We start from the raw sequence: 21,809 nt of genomic DNA, 5'->3' as shown, positions 1-21,809 counted from the left end.
TTTGTATTAATAAATAAATTAAATAATTCTGACATTGATGTGGCTATTGAATCTTGATTATCTTTTAAACTTTTTACATCTATATTATCCCAACCTGGTGATGTTCTATTTTTTAATGAGCTAATTCTTAATTTTATTTCCTCAGCACAAATTGGTTCAAAGAAAATAGAATTTGGATTAATATTAGATTCAGATTTAATTTTGGAAAAAGGTATTTTAGAGGCCAAATCATTACCAATATTAACAAAATGATCATTTAATTTATCACAATTAATTTTGGCATCATTTTTATATTTATTAATTTTTAAAAAATAATATAGCAACTCCCATTGCTTAACTGGATTATTTTTATTTATTATGTTGATTTGATTTTTAAAATAATTTTCTCTTGAAACCTTGATTAAATGTACTATTTTTGATTTATAAATTTTACCTAATTTATTATTATATTTTAATAACCTATTCCGAATTTTAATAGATTCAATAATAGCTGGAGTAATCCATGGATTTTTACTTCTTGCTGGAATTAATTTAATACCTCTAAAATTTTTTATACTTTGTATGTACTTACCACACTTCTCTTCCACGTATTCTTGAATTGTTGTTATTGATCCGTTGGGTGTAGTTGAGACCATGTCTGTCTAAAGATTCAGTATCAATTCGCTGTTATAGTACTTTGGACGACTGAGGACGACTACAGTATACCCGCAAATGAGTAAAAACTCAGCGGTGGGTTATATTTATAACCTCGAAAAACATGACACAATATTACGGGGTACTAATCTAGAAGATTCCAGAAAATACTATAAAAATGACGTCATAAGCTTGATATTACGAAATAATGACACTATTCTATAAACGAAATAGTTAAAGTCGTGCTGTAAACAAGCTATATAATTTTTGAAAACAAAAGCAATTTATATATATATATATATATATATATATATAATTTATGTATATTGTACATATTTAAAAAAAACGGAAATTGGTGTTGTTTGTTTGCAATTTATTTATATAAATTTATATCGAGAAATGTATGTAATTTTATATAAAAGTAAAATATCAATGAAATTTGTATACAAAAAGTAATGAAATTTGGAAGGAAAAAATGTTAAAATAAGCTAATTTTTAAGCTAATTTTAAGACGTTTTTTAAATGTATAAAAATCCAATTGTTCCAGAATGAATATAGTCTATCTACTCATAAGTATATTTATTATTATTATTATTATTATTATTGTTTATTTATATTAAAAGAAATTGGGTTCCACTGAATATGTTTGTGCGAGGGCTCACAAGTTCACAATTTAAAATATTAAACATTTATGTTAATAGAATTTACATTTTAACTATCTTACAATTATTTTAGATGATAAGATGAAATGAACTAAATCATACAATTTAGATATAATAATAATTAATAGAAGGAGACTAATAGTATAATACAATGTTTTTAATAGGTAATTAATAAGATACATTACGTAAGCAACTAGATAAAAGACAATAAACAATATTCAAACATAAATAGAACAATAAAATTAATCTCATAAAATATTTTAATAATTGTAAAATTATAAAATAAATTATTACTTTCTTTACTCGCGTACCGTGTAATTAAGTATAATATGTATATATTATAAAGACATTTTGTATACATAAATAATACTAAATATATATAAACTAGCTGTCCTCGACTTCTCATGCAATATATCATATATCACACATTAAAATCATGATTCTTATACGTGATTAAAAATGTTTTCAACTGTATTGCTCGTCGACAGACGACACGACATGTCTTTTAAACCTTGATGTGCATCTTTAACGATTATTTAAAAAAATGATGACTCAATTGTTAATTTATTAACTTATATAGAACCTGAAATATAGTAAAAACCTTCTTTATCTAGAAAAAAACGAATTAAAACTCTGTGATAAATCATTATCCATATCTCGGTTTTAGTAAATATACTTCTTATATCAGTTCACTAGCAAATAACTGATATTTTTAGCAAAGATTTTTATTTTAAAATTAACTGAAAATTTAAAATTGATACAATATTGATTATTCTTCTAGCTGTATTAAGCTTGACTTTGACAAGAAAATTTGATTATTTAATATTCTAAGGTTCCTTATAAAATCATAAGTTGTTCTTACGACGTACAGCAGTGATTCTCAACGTGGGCATTTTTTATTTTGAAGGGGGCGTTTTTCTGAGGGTAGGCGCTAAGAAGGGCACTCATCTATCATTTAAGTTTTTATTATTCATATCATTAGTAGGTATTTAAATATTATATATATTATAAAATTAACTAAATTGTAGCATTAAAATGTGAAATTATATTTTTTCTTTAATTAAATAGTTTATTAAAAACTAAAATGTTAATCTTTTGAAAAAATTGATTCAGATGGGGGGGGGGGGGGTTAGGATTTTTAAAATCTAAAAGGGGTGTTTAGTAAAAAAGGTTGGGAAATATTGACTTATAGCAATCTAAAAATATGAAAATACATATTTAAAAATTTTGTTCATATGCATAAGTTTAAATATTGACAAAATTTGATATTTAACAATGACAATTACTTAGTTATTTGTTAGTAATCAAAAAAATATTATTTTTAATATTCAGTATTTGATTGTTATCAAATTATCCCGTTGTACGTGATTATTAAAATTATTCACTAGTAAATAACTATAATTCGTACATTTGTAGTAAAATAAAAAATGTTAATGACTGACGAATAAAGTTAGTTACCGATAAAATATCATTAAACGAAACAAATAAGTATAAATATATATATATATACTAGCTGACCCCGTGCACTTCGTTGCCCGTTAAAAATGCAAATTCTATATAATATGATTCGAATTTTGATTAATTTGTTATTTACTATTCGGTTTAACGGTGTTCAAAACTTAGACATTTTCATTGACTGTTTTGATTCTCAAAAATCTTGTGAAAGCACCACTTTAATATGCGAATTTTGTAAAATGCTTTCTTATTACACACTAAATTTGTGATACGAATTTACAAATGTACCGTGTAAATTGTGAGCATCGATCTATCATTGTTCAAGCTCTACGTTTATCAGTCAGTGAGTTACTCAAGTCATAATATTATAGTCATTCTGCTTACCGTTGCCGTGAGACTTTCTTATGATTATGAGAGCAGTATATTATCATGTAGGCAATCCACACGTGGTGGATTGCGGACCCCGCGAGATGTGTATAAGAAGTTTATAATTTCTAACACTTAAGTTTCAAAGTTATGTCATTTTTTTTTTTTATTACAGTGGGTAAAATACAATAATGTGCCATCTCGTGGTTTTTGTATTGTTGCCTGTTGGTAAAACAATAAAACTTAGTATAACTTGTTATGTTAGTCTATTGCTGTGAATTTGAAATTTACTGTGATAACGAATCATCAGTTCCAGAATATTATCGGCGCTCGCCACATATTATTAATAATAAATATTGAAAAAAAACTATTCTATCTTTTAAGTTGGACCATATTATTAAATGGTTACCAAATTTTATCAAAATCCGTAATTCATTATATTAATTTTATATATTACCATAGCAACCACAAATAAATAAATATTATTCTCAAATCTTATAACCCCCATAGCAACCATTTATAAACAAAAATTTCTATCGTAAATCTCAATATTCCTGTTTGAGCACATATTATTAATAATAAATATTGAAAAAAAACTATTCTATATTTTAAGTTGGACCATATTATAAATGGTTACCAAATTTTATCAAAATCCGTTCAGTAGTTTCGGAGTTTATCGCGAACATACATCGTGACATGAAATTTTTATATATATAGATATGTATATATTTAATTTTACATAAATTTGATTTATAAATAAAATGCATAAAATAATATTTTTTAAATTTTAAAAAGTAAACTTCAAGCAGCAGTAAATTTATTTCAAAAATTGTATATACATATTATATATATACCAAATATAATCCATCCAATGTAAGATGCTTAATATTATTTTTAAATCTATAAACGTTTTGGAAAGTATTTTTTTCTTGATTAGTTCTTTATTAGTAATGAATTTGAAAGCTGTTAAAAACCAACATTTTTCCAAAACTCTATTTTTTTAAATTACAAAGTGCATTTATACTTTATTTTTGAGAAGCAAAATATTTTTTTTAGTGTACTTTGATGTATAAAAATCGAACTTAGATGAATAGATTATGAGTATTATACCGTATACAGTTTTACGTATTAAAAGTTTAATGAGTGATATAGAGTTGTATAAACAGAGTACTCTGCAAAATATTGGTATATATGGTCCACTATTCCGCTTAACAAATTTCAAATATTTATGTACAAAGACCAGATTCATATGCATTTAACATTTTAAAACATGTACTTAAAAAGTTTCAAAAATTTATTTTTTAATGATTTTAAATAACATAAAAAATATTTTCAAAAACGTTAATATATTTTCCAAAACTTTTGTAATGTCCTTTATAAGAATTACCTTGAAGTGTATACCTAATACTTTTATTTGTTACAATATTGACACATTGCACAACTGTATATATTTTATGTATTATAAAGACTATCACAAGGTTATAATATAAAAGATTAAGTAATAATTTATGAACTCTATTAAAGTTCATTGACCTGAATGCTATAATAATTTACTTAATACCCACTTTATTACAATATTAATAAAATATAGTTATTAAATAAATTTAACTCATCAAAATATATTTTCTATAAGTACCTATAGTTAGTTATCTATATCTTAAGTTTTAAGTATTTAAAAATTCTTATAAGTGGAATAGTGAACTAGCACTAATAAATAAGTTATAATTTAAAAATCGATTTTTATATATTGAAATTCATAGAAAAATATTCTACTTGTCAATATTAAACTTAAAAGGGGGAAAGTAAGTAACCATTCTGGTATAAATAAGTGTCAAGTATACCTCGTAATATTTCATCTATGAAAGTTATTGTAATGTATGTGTTAAATTTTATTTTCATGTAAATTATTGCATAAAAAAATGATTCTGAGCAAAGACAGTCAGCCTATATTTTATTTACGTATTTATTTTTTTATACGTTTATTTACGTTGCTATTAGAGTAATTTTTTTTTATCATTCATACAGTTGGTTAAATTATTTTTTGCTGAAAATATTGTACTTTAAAATGTCATTGTTTGTATAAAATATAATAAATATGTGAAAGTTCTAGAAAATAATATTTTTAAATTTCAACAAAATAATTAAAATAAAAAAAATTGGAAAATGCGTAAATCTCAAATTTTTACTATTTCACTCTATTCTTAGTCTTTTATTATAATATTAGTACCCAAGGTTTGATTATAAAAGTGTAATTTTGGTATTATAATAACAAAATAAGATTATGATTTATAGATAACTTTGTTTTTACTATTTGTATTGGGGTATACTTATTATGTGTATTTAATAATTAATTTTATAAATAGTAAATGCACTGAATATTTACTGGTAGCAATAACAACTGAATTATAGCAATAGCAAGTAGCAACCTATTAATATTGTTAATATGTAAGATAAAAAAGTATTCAGATTATTATAAAATCATTTTTTATTTTTACAAAATATTGCAAAATCGAAAATACGAAATATATGGCTTCAGTAGAGATATTTTGATATAAATAAAATAATGTTTAATGAATAAAACTTATAAGTGTATAATTAAAAATTTCTTTTAAGATAAAATATTGAGTACCTAGTGTTGTATGTTATTTTTGGCTAGTATAATGTCGTAAGCTGATTGTGTTGACGCATTATATGATCGGTACCTAATTTGCACTTATATATTTTATATTTTATCTTATTGCTATTAAGTCGCAATACCATTGGAAAATAGCAATAAACTGCTTTGTTAAATTAAAGTAAAGTTCATTGAACTAAATTTTGATGCCTATAGATAAATCTAACAATCAATATCTTAAGTATACTAAAAAATATCAGTACAAATAGTATAAATACTTTACTAGGTTTGTGTATTGTCGCTCATATGGTATGTATAATGCTTATCGTGTTTCCCGTTTATCACAAAAGTTTTTTTATATACATTAAATAGTTTATGCACGTTTGCTGTTCATTTTCATAGATTGAAGATTTGCAAATAGGTACGTATAATATATTAATATTTAATTAATATTTAGTTGGTTACCTATTTAAATATAAGCACAAAATTTGAGATGTTTTGTCCCTTAAATTTAAGATTTATTTATTTATTTATTAGTCCAGAAAAATTATACTCACAAGTTTAATATAGTTTATTTTAATAACTTTTTTTTATCTAACTTGTTAATTTTAAATCAAAAGTTTATATTATAAATTATCATCTGAGTTGCCTTAAGTAAGAGGGGCACCTGCTCAAAAGACAAGTGATTTTAAAAATACGTATAATTTTCTATTTATGAAATACTTATTGCATTGCTATTCATTATAGATTTTTAAAAAAAATGTTAGAAAAATCTTCTTATTGGATAATTCTAAACAATATTAATGCTATTATGAGTATACTTCATAGTAAGTACATTTATTTAAGTATTTATTTTAACAAAAACATGTAACATTTGGTCATTCATATTCATAAATGAGGAGTACAATCATACATCATTATTTTATAGGTAAAATTAAATATTTAAAATTGCATCAATATATTATGTATTACAAACCAAATATCGTTATAACTATTAATCATCATATTTTAAACTAAATAATAATATAGGAACAGAATAAATTATTGATTAATCATGTCTGTAAATTACTATAGTAAGTTATTTATTATTTTTTTTTTCGATACCAGACAAAATGTACATCATTAAGAAGTAATTGGTTGTATTTTAGTCTTAAAAGTTTAGATCATACTTCAGAATTATCTTCATTGTAAATTTCTATCATAATATACATAGGAATGGTTAGGTTATTATGTACCATGAATGTACTCTATAGTCATTGTGTTTGTGTATCAGTTATGTTAATTAGTATTTATACTTTTTTTTAGTGTTAACTATTTATATTTATTTCTTAAAATAGAAATTAAATTCACCATAAAGGTTTTGTAAAAGAGAGAGATTTGTTATTAAAAGTGAATGGAACTCAAATTTCGGTATATATTATGTATCAAACAGCTGACTGGTGGATATGTTATACTGAAAAGATTATGTAAAATAAACAAAAATATACAGCTTCTTATACCTACACTATTAATGACGACTGATAATATTTCGTTTTAGAAAATATACTACTGAGCATAACCATCCTAACAACAACTTTCTCGGTATCGAAGCCTAATATAATCGTTGTTACCTAAAAGCAGTTAACATGATGATAAATTCATGTGACAAAAATGTACTGATTTATTTCCTTTTTGCGATCAAATTATGAAAAATATTATAAATATAATATTATAATTAAGAAAAAATGTATTAATTAAAATGTGTGTATTTTTATTTATATAATAAAAAAATAAGAGACTAAATAAAAAAAATATAGATATTACTAATAAGTAATAACTAATAACTAATAAGTATTTATTATTTTACTTGATATGATTTTGTTTTGTATAAATTAATTTGTATTAGGTTTATGATTTATAACTTATAACATAGTATATGTGGAATTTCATTCATTAGTTAATCATTTTCTTAGGTCAAATTTTGTAAAATTAATTTCCAAAAATAGTGATGCATGAATAATTTGAAGAAAAATTTTTATTGGATTTATTTTCGATTAATTATAATCATCGCGGCATTTTACATCTAGTATCTTATCGACTTACTCAATTTAATTTTCTTGAAGTTACTAATGATATTGAAAATATTGTACATGTATAACATATATAATATTATTTATAGTTGAACAATAAAATATAATAAACATTTTTTTTTGCGTATCAATTGTTTTCGTACCATATGTAATATAACAAATAATATAATATAATAAAGTAGGTGATGTTTAAATTTATTTTAAACTGTGGCCTATTTATACTATGAACAATCTACCGTTATTAAAATAAATTATTTTAACAATATATACTTGTAATAAGGCTGTCAGATCATCCCCGCTCAAAATCATGTTTTGTATGCAAGGATTGATCATTGAAATTAAATTGAACACAACCATTACAGTGTCCTATTCATTGGCGAGGTACACGCACCTACTATACAGCAGAGAATTACCTACTTACTTGTTTACTTTTTTTTTTATAATAATAATTATTTTATTTTATTTTTATTGAATTATTGTTAGTGATATATACATTTAAATTCATCAATAATCAAGCTTAATTTAAATCGTTGCATGTTTTCTATATAATTTTTATAATTTTATCAGTATAAAATAAAATAATAAATTTAAATGAAAAAAAATATTATATACATTATATTGTAGTGCAGAGGTATAACACGAAATCGCCAACCGGTGTCAAATTGGTTAAAGATCGTTTACTTTCACTTTCTGAATTAGTGTACTACTATGTAGAATTAAATTTCGATTATGTTCAATGGCATCACAGATCTTATTATTTATTAACGACGAAGCTCAAAAACCTACTTTTTGATAGTGTTAGTACTGAATAGTTTATATATATATGTGTTATTGAATGTAATCATATAGTAGTAGTATTTTTGTTGTTGATGTTGTTATGTTAAATTAATATTTTTATTTAACACTTAAACAAAATAACTTTTTTTTAAAGTATAGTTTGCTTTTTGTTTCTGTAAAAATATATAAGTTTATTTTCACTTATGTTATTAAAGTCTTGTTAAATTGCTTATATACGTTAAAAATGTCTATAGATTTTCTTGCCATAATTATTTGATAATCCAATTATTTAGATGTCACATACTTTCAGTAAGTATAACGATATGGCTACCGAAAAAAAGTAAATTTTTCACTAAAATGATTATAAATATTTTATAAATTAAAAATATTTGAATATAATATTATATATTATGTGATTTTTAGATGTTTTAGTGAGCAGATAACTAGCAGTATTAGAAAAATTTAGAACCCATTGTAAAATATTGAATGCATAATATATCAAAATAGGAATACAGGAAAAATATTGTTCGCGACTCTTATAAATAGGTAAGTCTTACATTTGGTTACTTATTAGTTGTAGTTATATTAGTTACTATTTAATTATGTTTCGACTATTAAAGTCACCGAAAAATAAATGGTCAGTCTTGGTATTTTTCAAGTATTTATTCTTATTTTTATTATGTTGATAGCTTATTTTAAATGTTTATCAAATAATTGATGTGACTCGATTATGTTTTTATTATAATGTTTATTTTATGACTAGAAATTATATAGTTAACTTAAAAAGATAATATTAGTATGTATTTTGGGATTCTTAGCCTGCTTTTACAGAGAGATAAAAAATATAAACTGCTATAGATGCTTATACCTAGGTCCAATATGATTATTGTGTACACTAAGCAATAACTTGATGATGTTTTCGACTTAATTTTTATTGTATTGTCATTTTTCTAGCTATTCTATATAGCTCGTAATAGAACTTATATTTAGAAATATATATATTATATTTATTAAGAGGTTCTTGTTCTTCGTTTACTTTCATGGAGAGATTATATTGTTTTATCTTTTAAAGTTCGGTAATGATCTGTCAATGGAAAAAATAAAATATATTACAAATCAGATTTGGTATTAGATTAATAATAAATAATTTCTAATACATTTGTTTTCTATTGATTATTTTATCTAATTTTCTTCTAATACAACTTAAAAACTATTTGAGTCTATGAACAAAATTTATTTAGAAGTGTTAAGTCTGAAAAATTATGTTGTTAAGTTTGCATAAAATCTATGCATAATTGGTCGTGTCAGGTGGAGTTTCCCGGTAAAACCTTTTCATTTTCTTGTAAAAATAGGCTCAAAAGTCACAATTAGGTACATACTTCTAGTAAACTATTAAAAATTAAACAAACAAGTTATAAGCTAATATAGTTATTGTATTAAATATTAAAACTTATAAAACTAATAAATTTTCATATTTTCATTTTATTTTACATATCATAGTATAAATTCATTACGGCGTACTGGATTTCAGTTTTTACATTATATTTCTGTGGTGTATATAAGGATGGATGTTATGGAAATGATTCCCTTATCCCATAGGTGTAAAAAATGACTTATAAAATTTATAAAATATACGCATTTAAAAAAATGTATTCTTTTTTTAAATTGTTCTTCTTTATTTATATATATATGAAGCACAATAGGTATATGAGATAAGAGAAGCAATATATACATAATACATATTTAATTATTAAAAATGTTAATAATAATAAATACATATTTATAGAAAGCGTTGAAGAGAGAAGTTATTCATTAAAGACACTTACGATTTAAAAAAAATATATTTATAATCTATACCCTATAAGAACACAGAGCACGATAAGAATAAATTTATGAAACATAGTGATCAAACTGATGAAAGAAACCATTTTCCTTTTATTTTTAATTAATTATATATTTTACATATTATTTTTAAATTGTCCAGTACCAACTTCTTTTAATCTTTTTTGGAGAATTGTGACTTGTGATTTGTTAGTGTACCTAGTTTAGATATGAACAGCTAGGATGTCAAGGAGTTTGGTTTGAAGTGGAATCTTTTATGAAAATAATTTTCATCGTTATATAGTTTTAATTTTTAGATCTGTATGGTGCATTAGGGATTTAATGATGCTGATGATTCATTATAAGTAATATTACAAATAATAGTATTTTGGAATGTTTGAATTTTGTTAACAATTGGTTTCTGAGCATTACCTTAGAATTTAAGGTCCTAAGTCCATAAAATTAGTTTAAAGATTGGTAGGCGTATTAGCATTTTTGTATTTAACTTAGTATGTTTTTTAGTTTAAATTACTTGTTTTAATAATACTCAGTGACGAATGATATTTTTATAAGAAGTGTTTTATATTTTAATATATAAAAATATTCAAACTAAGTGTCGTCAATGGATGGGTTCTAATCCAACATTACATGTTCTATTATTACTTTTACCGCATAAACGTATTGTGCACAAACTGTATAATATTTTGATTGTTTTTTCCTGTAGTAACCCGGATGGTTATGTTGTTTATTTACTTTGAGTGATTTTGAAATGCATGTATTATATTTTATTATTGTGGTGTTGGAAGATCATCATATTATTTTATAAGTTAGTTTTAGATTAGCAATATTTTTCATGGTCACATCCATCACGGATATGTAAAAATTAAAATGATCTAAGCACATATTTTCCTGTTTACTACCATAGACACATGGCAACTACGCCTTATTTTCTATATAAAAAGAGTTTTAGACCGTAGTTGCTATTTCTAATCAGACATGATTTGACCATAATAACGCACATCCGATACAGTTGTTCTAACTTAACGACTTATCGGGTTAGCTAAATTTTGTCTCAGTAAATAAACTTATATTTTAAGCTAATCAAGGGTTCATTTATTTACTTCAAACCTCTTACCACCGGAGCAGACCTATGGGCTACGACAAAGTGGAATTTGTCATTAAAACGTGTCGAGTCAATCTCTATCGAGACCGACTCACTACATTTCTAACAAAAACAAAAAAGAAATTTACAAAAATATATTGTAGTTAGAATCACTATATTATAATATTCTAGTCATCAATATATTTACCTAATAGTTTATTGATTAAGTTGTAACATACAGTAAATATTCAAGAATTTTAAATATTGTTCTTAATGTTTTTACATTATGGTTGTTAAAGTATTTTAAACAATACACTTGAAGTAATATTTGATATTAAATAGGAAGTTAAATGTAACATACTAAACAATGAGTATTTAATTTAAATACTGTGGTAATATAATATGATTTAAGTAGTAACTATTAACAGTTTAATAATGAACTTCGATATAACCTTTATAAATTATATCGATTGTTAATTAATTTGTAAGTAGTATAAATACTTAGTTAATGAAATAAAATTAATTGTAATAAAATAGCAATTTATAATTATATATTAGAAATTTTTCTTTAAATTAATGGTCAATATGATTAATTTGTATTACCTAATATATATATATATTTATAAAACTATAACTACATGTTGTACTAATCTCACTAATCATATAATTCATAAAAGTATAGTAACTTCAGATTTGATTCTGACATTTTTACGAGTTACAACTAAGATCCGAGATTTTGAATAGCTAATCTAATAACATTAACGTATTTTTTTATAATTTAAATAAAAACATTTATTATAGTTATATAGGTACCTACTAAAACTGTACTTATAATTATTTATATCTAGGTAGTAGTACCTAATATTTTGTTAACTATTAATTTTTAATATTTATTTAATTTAAGAAAAATCGATAAAGAAAAGCATAAATAAATTAAACCACTTTCTAACGAAAAACCCATATATTTTCATATTTAAATAACTTAAAAATCTTCTGTGAGTAATTTTTAATAAATAAATATCGTTTACAATTTATTAATACAATAATTTATTTATATACCTATTAATTATCAGTGAATACTAATAATACGCATGTATATAATGATTATATTATGCTTAATAATTAAATTCCATTGTTATATGCTTCTAATATTGTTATATTATTACAATATAGAGCAGTAGAACAGATAGTAAAAAAAAATATTAAAAAAAAGAAAATTAAAGTATAATATAAAAATAATTATTTATACGAAATTCAAAGATTAGACAGAAATAAATAGCCAATAGGTAATAATTAGGTATATATTTATTTATAACAAAACTCATATTATATAGAAGATAGATTTGAACAATTTCATAATATTTATGTACGTACACATTTATGTAGAAGTACCTATACCTGATTCATGTTAAATGACGTTATTCAATTTAGAAATGGGGGCAAAAGTGTATATTAGTTTATGCAATAAATATAACATATACGCATATGATGCGCAATCATTTTGTAACAAGTATCTTATGTTTGTTTTGGTTTAAAATGCATAGTACATTTTATATTTATATACCTTAATAGTATTATTATTCAAAGTTTATTCCATTTGCATACAATAATAAACATTAAATAGTATCTATATTTAGTTTTATATGTCATACGCATTATACATACAGAGCGATTCATTTTATACTAGTTACTCAAATTTAAATATAAAACAATCATGAATATTTATTGAAAATTTCAAAATTATATTATAAGCTAGGTGTATAATAAAATCCAACATACATTTGTATCATTGTCTTTATTTTAAATTAAGATATATATTATATATTACCTAAACATCCCAAACTCGGTACGAAAGAAATAGACTAGATATAATTAAACTAGGTATTTTAATTTTTAGTATAATGCAATTTAAAATAAGATAAAAGAATAAGGTGATTAAATAAGTGATAAGGTGATTATTTTTATAATTTTTGGCGTTTCAGATTAAACCAATCGTTATAATGTAATGCCGTTTATTTTTTAAATACTTAAAAATATTGCAATAAATTTCGATAGGCTTATCAAAATTTTTAATTGTGAAACAATTATTTTTCCTAGCTTATATGATTATAGTTTGTATGTATAATTGTATGTGATCAACAATTAGGTATTTTTTATATATAATAGATATAAGATCAAAATATAATTTTAATAATATTTCCAAAATTGTTAATTTCATCAATTTAATAGTAATAGGTTAGTATTATTTTTATTATTTAGAAAAAGAGTATCTACACCATAAATTATATTAAACATGATATAGTAACCTACACTTTTTAAAAACCAATTCAGTTAGCAAAGTAAATTTTTATTAAATTGTGTACACAAATATTGTTTATTTTATACATTTTGTATAGGTAAAAGTTAATTAAATGCTGCAATTTCAGTTGTATGAAAAAATAGGTTTGCTCTAATTGTATGTTATTAAAAAATATATTAATGCTATCACAATACTGGTTTAGGTTCATTGACCTGCATTTTTGTTAGCTGCAATAAATTAATATACATATAAATATTGTTATCTGAATTAGATTTCTACTTAGATTTGCACGTTTATCGGTTAATTGTATTTATCTTATGTACTTAGTATGTACCTACATTATTTACGTCTAATGTTTCTTTTCAAATCATATTCAATATTTTGACATTCGTTCATACTCCACCGAACAAGTGTTTCATTAATAACACTTCTGATCATAGTTGTATTTATATATATATTTCTCTCAGATCTGTACAATTAAGGTTAGTATATAAATTCATATTACATACATAATTTTTTTGATAATGTTCTTATTAAATATAATTTGTTTTTAAATCTAAAAAAAAAAAATGTTTAATTTGTGTTATCTCAATTTATTTTTAAATTATAAATCATAAAAATATCATGACGTTCTAGAATTATATTTAACTGTTATTTATTAGTCGACAATTAAAATCAAATTTAATATTTATTGTAATTTAGTTTTAAGAAATAAAGCACATTTTCTGCTATAAGAAATAATAATAATAAAAAAATGACATATTATTTTAAAATTAATAGATTTATTGCTTCGATCTAAATATAAAATAACGCAATGAATTGTATCATTCAAAAATATAATTAGTACCGTTTCAAATTATTCATTGTTTACAATGTTATGGAAAATACGTGGGCATTATTTCTATTTACATATGGAACTAGTGCGTAATCAAAGAGTGATACTCGAAATCATTCAAGCCTTTCGCTCTATTTAGGTTATAAAATATTTTATTAGAATAATATAAAATTATGTTATACAAATATGGATAATTGGTAAATTATTAAAATTAATATCCACGATACATTTTACTTATATTATATTTCACGATTTTATAATTGGTCGTAATATTTAAATTATCATTGGATAGCTTCACGTTTCAAAAATTATTTCACAATTTGTTGTTTTATTACCGCACTGATTTTATTCTAGAGGCGAAGGGTTTTGCTATTTTTCGTATGTCACACCCCGCCGTTGCCAAAAGAGCTGCGTAAGCGTATGATTTAAAATGTAGATTCTAAATAAAACGCTTTTCCGGACAATTGAATCGTAATAATCGTATAGACCGTTCGACGGTGTAAATAAAAAAAAACGACAAGTGTCAGATCATATTTTAAACGCGACCAATCGTCTATTGTGCAGGATGAAAAATTTACTGTTGTTCGGGTTGCTGGTCGCGCAATCGTGTCCCGGGATGTTCGGCGCGCGAATATTGGCGGTCGAACCGCACGGCAGTAGGAGCCACTGGCAGTACATGAAGTCCATACTGGACCTGTTGACCGCCCGGCACCAGGTGACGGTCATCACGCCGCTGCCGTCCGGCGACCGGGAGAACTACACGGAAATCGACGCGTCGCAGGTGTTCCCCGTCTACCCGGTGATGGACACCGTGGACATGATCGAGCAGTTCGGTTCGGTGGTGAACATGCTGCCGCCGGTGCCGGAGCGCAGCCTCGAGCGCGACATCTGTGACGCGTTCTTCGACTTCGGACCGGTCAGGGACCTGTTGCGCCGCGGCGCCGACGGCCGGTACGACGTGGTCCTGCTGGAGCCGTTCTACTCGCCGTGCCTGTCGTACCTGGCGCACAGGTTGCGCGTCCCCGAAATCTACGCCATCCCGTCGTCCATGATCACGCCCCTGGAGATGCTGCTGTTCGGCACGGAACCCAGCCCGTCGTACGTACCGAACCTGTTGTACAGCGGCGCGTCCATGGACGGTTTCGCGCAGCGGTTGGCCAACGTGGCGATGTTTGCGTACGTCAAGATCGTGCCGTGGCTGACCAACGTCCGGATGATGTACCGCGAACCGAGACGGTACGACGTGGTCCGGCACCGACCGTCGTTGGTGTTCATCAACACGCATTTCATCACCGAATCGCCACGACCGTTTCCGGTCAACATGATACAGATCGGCGGCATCCACCTGCGACCTCCCGAAGTGTTGCCATACGTGAGTACCTATTTATAAGCTTATGCTTTATATTAGCTTTGTAAATGCTATGTTTATATACTATAAATCGTGTGACGTGAACGAGACGATTCGCGATATATTACAATATCGAATGTGCAAAAAGTTTAATGAGATTGAAACGTTATTTCGTGTCTGGTATATACTATAAACTTGTGTAAACACACGTATAGAGTCATTATAATATAGTCATGACATAGTATTAAAAAATATGTTATAAAGTACAATGTTCAAATAAAAATGTTTACAACAAAAACAATAATATAGTCATGATAAATATAGTATTAGACATATATAATTCAAATTCATATCAAATAGTTTTTTTTAAATTTAATTTACTCGTAATTTAAAATCCATACGCACAGTACAATTTTGAATTAACAGGGTTATAACTGAAATCACTCAGATACACGTGATATACGATTGATCACGTCGATTTACAGCGTAACATCAATACATGTATCATAATTGGTATAATATAAATTATTAAAATATTACATACCTAATTATGATTTATGACAAACATGAGTTAAAAATTCCAAAAAATTACAAGATTTCAGGAAAAATATTTCAGATTTTATACAATATGTTACAAATATTTAATAGATAAAAGTACAATTAATTAGTACATGAATTATTTCTACTTTTATGAAATTTAAAAATATATTCTTATATGTTCAGTTGTTCAACTGATAAAAATAAAATATATATTTAAATTTAGGTATGCAAAATTTAACTTTTAAATTATTTTTTTTTCAATAATAATAATATGATATGGAAGTTAAATTAATTAAGTAGTGTAGTTTAATTAATCAATGGCACTATCGTAATATATTATTGATATTATTTTTAACAGTGCAGTACAATGTACGTATATAATATATTCTTAATAGGTTAACCAATAACCATTAAAGTTATGTCCTTTGTGTATGAAAAATCGACCGATATTATAATATTGTTTAAACGGGTATACAAATAGAACTGTATTTTTTCTTTATTCATTAGGGCTTGCAACCAAGTTTCAGACCCTGTGTCCCTTCAACCTTGAGCATCTAAGATCTGATCCGGTCTTGTCTACTACTCTGAGATGTAATTATGTAAAATTGTATTCTCAATCAGTTTTCTGTTGAACAATCTATTTTCATTTTTCAATATTTATCTAAATAGGATCAACGAAGTCTTCCCTATAAGACTAAAATAATAAGCTATAACATTAAATTTAATTAAATATATTTATAAATTAATAATTTAAATATCAGTAACATGACTATTGTATAACAAGATCCTATGAGTTATAATAACTTAAAAACATTGTTACGATTAATGGATTTCCAAAAATAATTTTACAAGTATATTTTTTTAACAGAAAACAGTGTAGAGAGAAAGTATGTACTTATTTTACTTAATACTAAATTCATATTATACGGTATAATAATATGTATTAAATTTATGAGTTAATGGCATATGTTTATGAGCACGTATTTATTGTTTGGTTAAATTTGTGGAAAATATATAACTGTTGGCTATTAATGAAAAAACGTTTAAAAACGTTACATATAATATAGTATAAACCAAATTTATATAAATTTTCAAAAAAATTAACTATTAATTATACCTACTACAATGCTACTATTTATAAATGTTTTTAATTATTTAATTTTTATACTTCAGGACATATTAGAATTTATCGAAAATTCACCACATGGAATAATATACTTTACATTTGGATCCGTCTCATCAATGTCAACTTTGCCAAAGCACATTAAACAAACATTCATTGAATCGTTTGCACAAGTTCCTCAAAGAGTATTGTGGAAGTATGATGGTGAAATAAATGGATTGCCTGAAAATATAATGACAAGAAAATGGTTCCCACAACGAGATATACTTCGTAAGCTCCCAAAATATTTTAAATAATAAATAATTTTATAAAGTAAATTTTAATTATCATAATTAAATTTTAGTTCATCCAAATATAAAGTTATTTATAAGCCACGGTGGAATATCTGGAGTGTACGAAGCCGTAGACGCTGGAGTCCCTGTTCTCGGATTCCCTCTATTTTATGATCAACCAAGAAATATGGGTAATTTAGTCGAAGAAGGAATGGCGTTATCGATGGACTTATTGACTGTTAATAAAAATTCATTTTTGGAAAAAATTAACGAGTTAATCAATAATAAAAGGTACGTGAAATTATAAATTAAATAAAACGAATTCCCCTTTGATCTGAATACTATCGCTCTAATAACCTACCTATTTAATTCTATAAGTGACTTATTTTATATATTGCTTATACATTTTAGATTCTGAGCGGAGCGAGAAATGTATTGGTTGTACAATGATGTTTATTTCTTTTTTATTCTGTAAACACTTTTTCTCCCCCTAAACTTGCTCAAAAGTACAAGTGTAGCATATTTTCTGAAAGGTAATGTTCTTGAGCTGGTACTTTAAACAAGTCATTTTTTGATTTTCGAAATGATACTCGAAATAAAAGCGGTTTAAAAAGAAAAAATGTATAACTTCACGATTATGTAGCGTAAAATAATTACGGATTTGTTTATCACCATAGAAACGAATAAAATTAAATAAAAAAGATTCCCTCGTCCGCTCAGAATCGTTTTTTATCGAATACAATCATATTGCATTCAAATCGAATACCTACAATAAAATTACACTATCCTGTCCGAGGACCGAAGGGACGATGGACAAACATCCGCCACCGAAATGCGCTGACCTACTTTTTTATGAATGATTTTACTATAATAGCTATTATATTATAATATTCAGTCGTTTGTTCCAATTACCATTAATAAACCAATACTAGATTGTTTTTATTTAACTCTAAAATAATAAATAAACATACAGTGTATATTTATTTTAATTTTAATATAAAATAATCTTACTGTCTACAGTTCAAAATGTAGAACACTTAGATAAAACACCGATTGTGTTTATTTTAATCATTAAGTAGGTACTTGAAGTAGTTGTTTATTTTATTAACAATGGGTATCACCTTTAAATATGATATAATCCAATATTCCAACGAACTATTATTATGTTATTTGTTAAAAATTTAAAGTGTAAATATTAACCACTATATTCTAATTGTTTATGGATTAAATAAATCATTTTCTTATGATTTAAATATTGCTATACGACGTGATACTTTTTAAAAATAAATTAACTATTTTAGTCGCATATCTTATTTTTGAATACTTTATTAATTATGGTTAAGAACAATTAAATCCTGATTAAATTGATAACACACACAAAAATAATTTATAGTTAAATTTTGAATAAGCCTCAGATTATTTGCTTAGATTGAAATATTTGATTAACTTTTTAATTTTTTTATGACTATTTATTATTCTAAATTATTGTACTAAAAATAATGGTTACAATTACGATAAAAATGTAATTTGTTTATGTTCACTTAAAACCTTATATCTAATGAATATTTAATTAGTGCTTTGTTTATAATATATATATATACATTTCATACTTTCGAATTAAATTATTTTAAAAACGAAAAATTAATACATCACTTTTTTTACTTTATAGTTACTCTCACTGTGCAAAAATTGTTTCAAAACGATTCAAGGACCGCCCAGTTTCGACATCAGAAACGGTCAACTATTGGTTCGATTATGTTCTACGTTATAACGGAGCTTACCATTTAAACTCCAAAGCTCTTAAATTAACTTGGTATCAATACTTAATGTTAGATATAATCACTGTTATACTTATATTTCTTATTGTTTTTGCGTATTTGACGTATATACTTTTCCAATGGTTTCAAAATTATACATTAAAATTGTATGATTTAAACAAAAAGTTCATTACTATCAAGAAATAGGTAGTTGATAATCATATTATATTAAAAAATAATAAATCAATGATTTATGAGTCATAATCTAAATTATATTCATATATATGTAAATTTTCTTATTTTATAAACATTCCAAAGATAATGAATATGATAGAAATCGCCTAAAAAAATAAATGTACGTACATTAGGTATTACATTTTGGAAATTTTTTGTATGTAAACGATTTGTTCTTAAACAGGACGTAATTTTCCATAAACTTTATATTTTATAAAATAGCTATGTACATAAACGTATACCAAAGAGAAATCAAATCATATGAAAATTTTAATTTACTACAAAGTTTTAAAATACGAGAATAATAAAAACTTATAACATGTAAATAGTGTAATTAAAACAATAAAAATATCTAATTATTATAAGCTTAATTTTAAATCTTGTAAATTTAAATAAATGAAAGTTAGTTATGTTGATTTTTCTGGTATAATAACTTAAGAGAATTAATATAATGTAAATATTAGGTAGCTAATAATAAAATTTTAAAATTTTATTGAATGTCTACTTGTGTATAGATTCTCTTTTAAATTAATGGCTGATCGAATAAGTACTTAATAAATTCTTACAGTCTTATAAAATAATTTTACATTTAAGGTTAGATTGTATTTGTACATAGGTTCCTACTACAATAATTTATATTATATAGTTTTCTCATTCCTATAAGAAGACTATATTCAAACATTTTTCCACCTCATTTTTCTGTACCACAACTTTTATCTTTTAAGCATTAATTGTCAATTTAGTTTTAGTTCTTTTAAAATTTGTATTTTAAAACCTCATTAATATAATAGTTATGTAATATATGTGTATAGTATAATATAAGAGTGCCTAATTCAAATTTTGCAAAATCGTTTTAGAAATATCTTGTGATATCTGTTATTTATATTTTTATTTTAATTATCCAACAAAATATCAAATTCATCCTTATTATTTAAAATATTATATATTATTAGATTGGCCGTTATACATAATATATATTTATTTTTAAATATTTACATCATTTTAGATTCTGAGCGTAGCGAGGAATGATTGGTTTTACAATGATGTTTATTTCTTTTTTATTCTGTAAACACTTTTTCTCCCCCTAAACTTGCTCAAAAGTACAAGTATAGCATATTTTCTGAAAGGTAATGTTCTTGAGCTGGTACTTTAAACAAGTCATTTTTTGATTTTCGAAATGATACTCGAAATAAAAGCGGTTTAAAAAGAAAAAATGTATAACTTCACGATTATGTAGCGTAAAATAATTACGGATTTGTTTATCACCATAGAAACGAATAAAATTAAATAAAAAAGATTCCCTCGTCCACTTAGAATCGTTTTTTATCGAATACAATCATATTGCATTCAAATCGAATACCTACAATAAAATTACACTATCCTGTCCGAGGACCGAAGGGACGATGGACAAACATCCACCACCGAAATGCGCTGACCTACTTTTTAATATCGTTATTATTATAATTAAAATAAATAATTTTACTCATCAGTGAACCTGTTTACATAACTCTGTTATAATAAGTGTATAACAGATAAAAACAATTTTGTTGAATAAGTAACATAGTACACTGTGTATATTTATAACTTAGTTTACACGGTGATTTTTTTTATTTAAAAATATTTGTTACCAATTTCAAAATGTATTAACGTCTTTGAAAAATGTTTTTTTTTCATAATTTTCAGTCGAAATAAAATAACATTTTTAAATATATTTTTGTTTTTTTATATTTTTTGATTGACTACATGCATTTTTAATTTAGTATTCTTAAACAGAATATTTTTCAGAGCATTTCGATACTTAAAAATCGAAATATGAATTAGTACCTAGTTAATATATGAGTTATAAGTATTTAAAATTTAGTTGTGTAGTGTGGCGTAATACCTGTTATTCTCATAAAATGT

At 24.7% G+C, this 21,809-nt stretch overlaps 2 protein-coding genes across 7 annotated transcripts in view; one reads left to right on the top strand and one right to left on the bottom strand.

Annotated features, from left to right (window-relative positions):
- The window catches only part of LOC114124288 (PXMP2/4 family protein 3), a 225,254-nt gene that overhangs the window by 43,769 nt on the left and 159,676 nt on the right, over nt 1–21,809 (bottom strand). The window lies entirely within an intron of this gene.
- Nucleotides 6,045–21,618, top strand: LOC114124294 (UDP-glucosyltransferase 2). 6 transcript variants are annotated; one of them, XM_027987498.2, is made up of 7 exons: nt 8,154–8,596; nt 8,831–8,885; nt 9,000–9,122; nt 15,198–16,005; nt 17,695–17,914; nt 17,988–18,207; nt 19,586–21,618. In XM_027987498.2, the coding sequence occupies exons 4-7, from the start codon at nt 15,199–15,201 to the stop codon at nt 19,878–19,880; spliced, it is 1,542 nt and encodes a 513-aa protein (XP_027843299.2). In that variant the 5' UTR covers nt 8,154–8,596; nt 8,831–8,885; nt 9,000–9,122; nt 15,198; the 3' UTR covers nt 19,881–21,618. The 6 variants fall into 6 exon arrangements, with proteins under 6 accessions (XP_027843302.2, XP_027843299.2, XP_027843301.2 ...); XM_027987501.2 differs by lacking the exons at nt 8,154–8,596; nt 8,831–8,885 and adding an exon at nt 6,045–6,151; XM_027987500.2 differs by lacking the exon at nt 8,831–8,885.

This window comes from Aphis gossypii, chromosome 1, assembly GCF_020184175.1.
Source record: "Aphis gossypii isolate Hap1 chromosome 1, ASM2018417v2, whole genome shotgun sequence".
NCBI classification, from domain to species: Eukaryota; Metazoa; Arthropoda; class Insecta; order Hemiptera; family Aphididae; genus Aphis; species Aphis gossypii.
The sequence above is the reverse complement of the archived record's forward strand: the minus strand, read 5'-3'. Positions and strand labels throughout refer to the sequence as shown.

What these genes read in the sequence shown, in the direction of transcription:
- LOC114124294 (XM_027987501.2), top strand. Translation starts at nt 15,199, where the DNA reads ATGAAAAATTTACTGTTGTTCGGGTTGCTGGTCGCGCAATCGTGTCCC. An exon ending in CTCCCGAAGTGTTGCCATAC is followed by an intron (nt 16,006 to 17,694) that starts GTGAGTACCTAT and finishes TTTATACTTCAG; the next exon opens with GACATATTAGAATTTATCGA. An exon ending in CCCACAACGAGATATACTTC is followed by an intron (nt 17,915 to 17,987) that starts GTAAGCTCCCAA and finishes ATTAAATTTTAG; the next exon opens with TTCATCCAAATATAAAGTTA.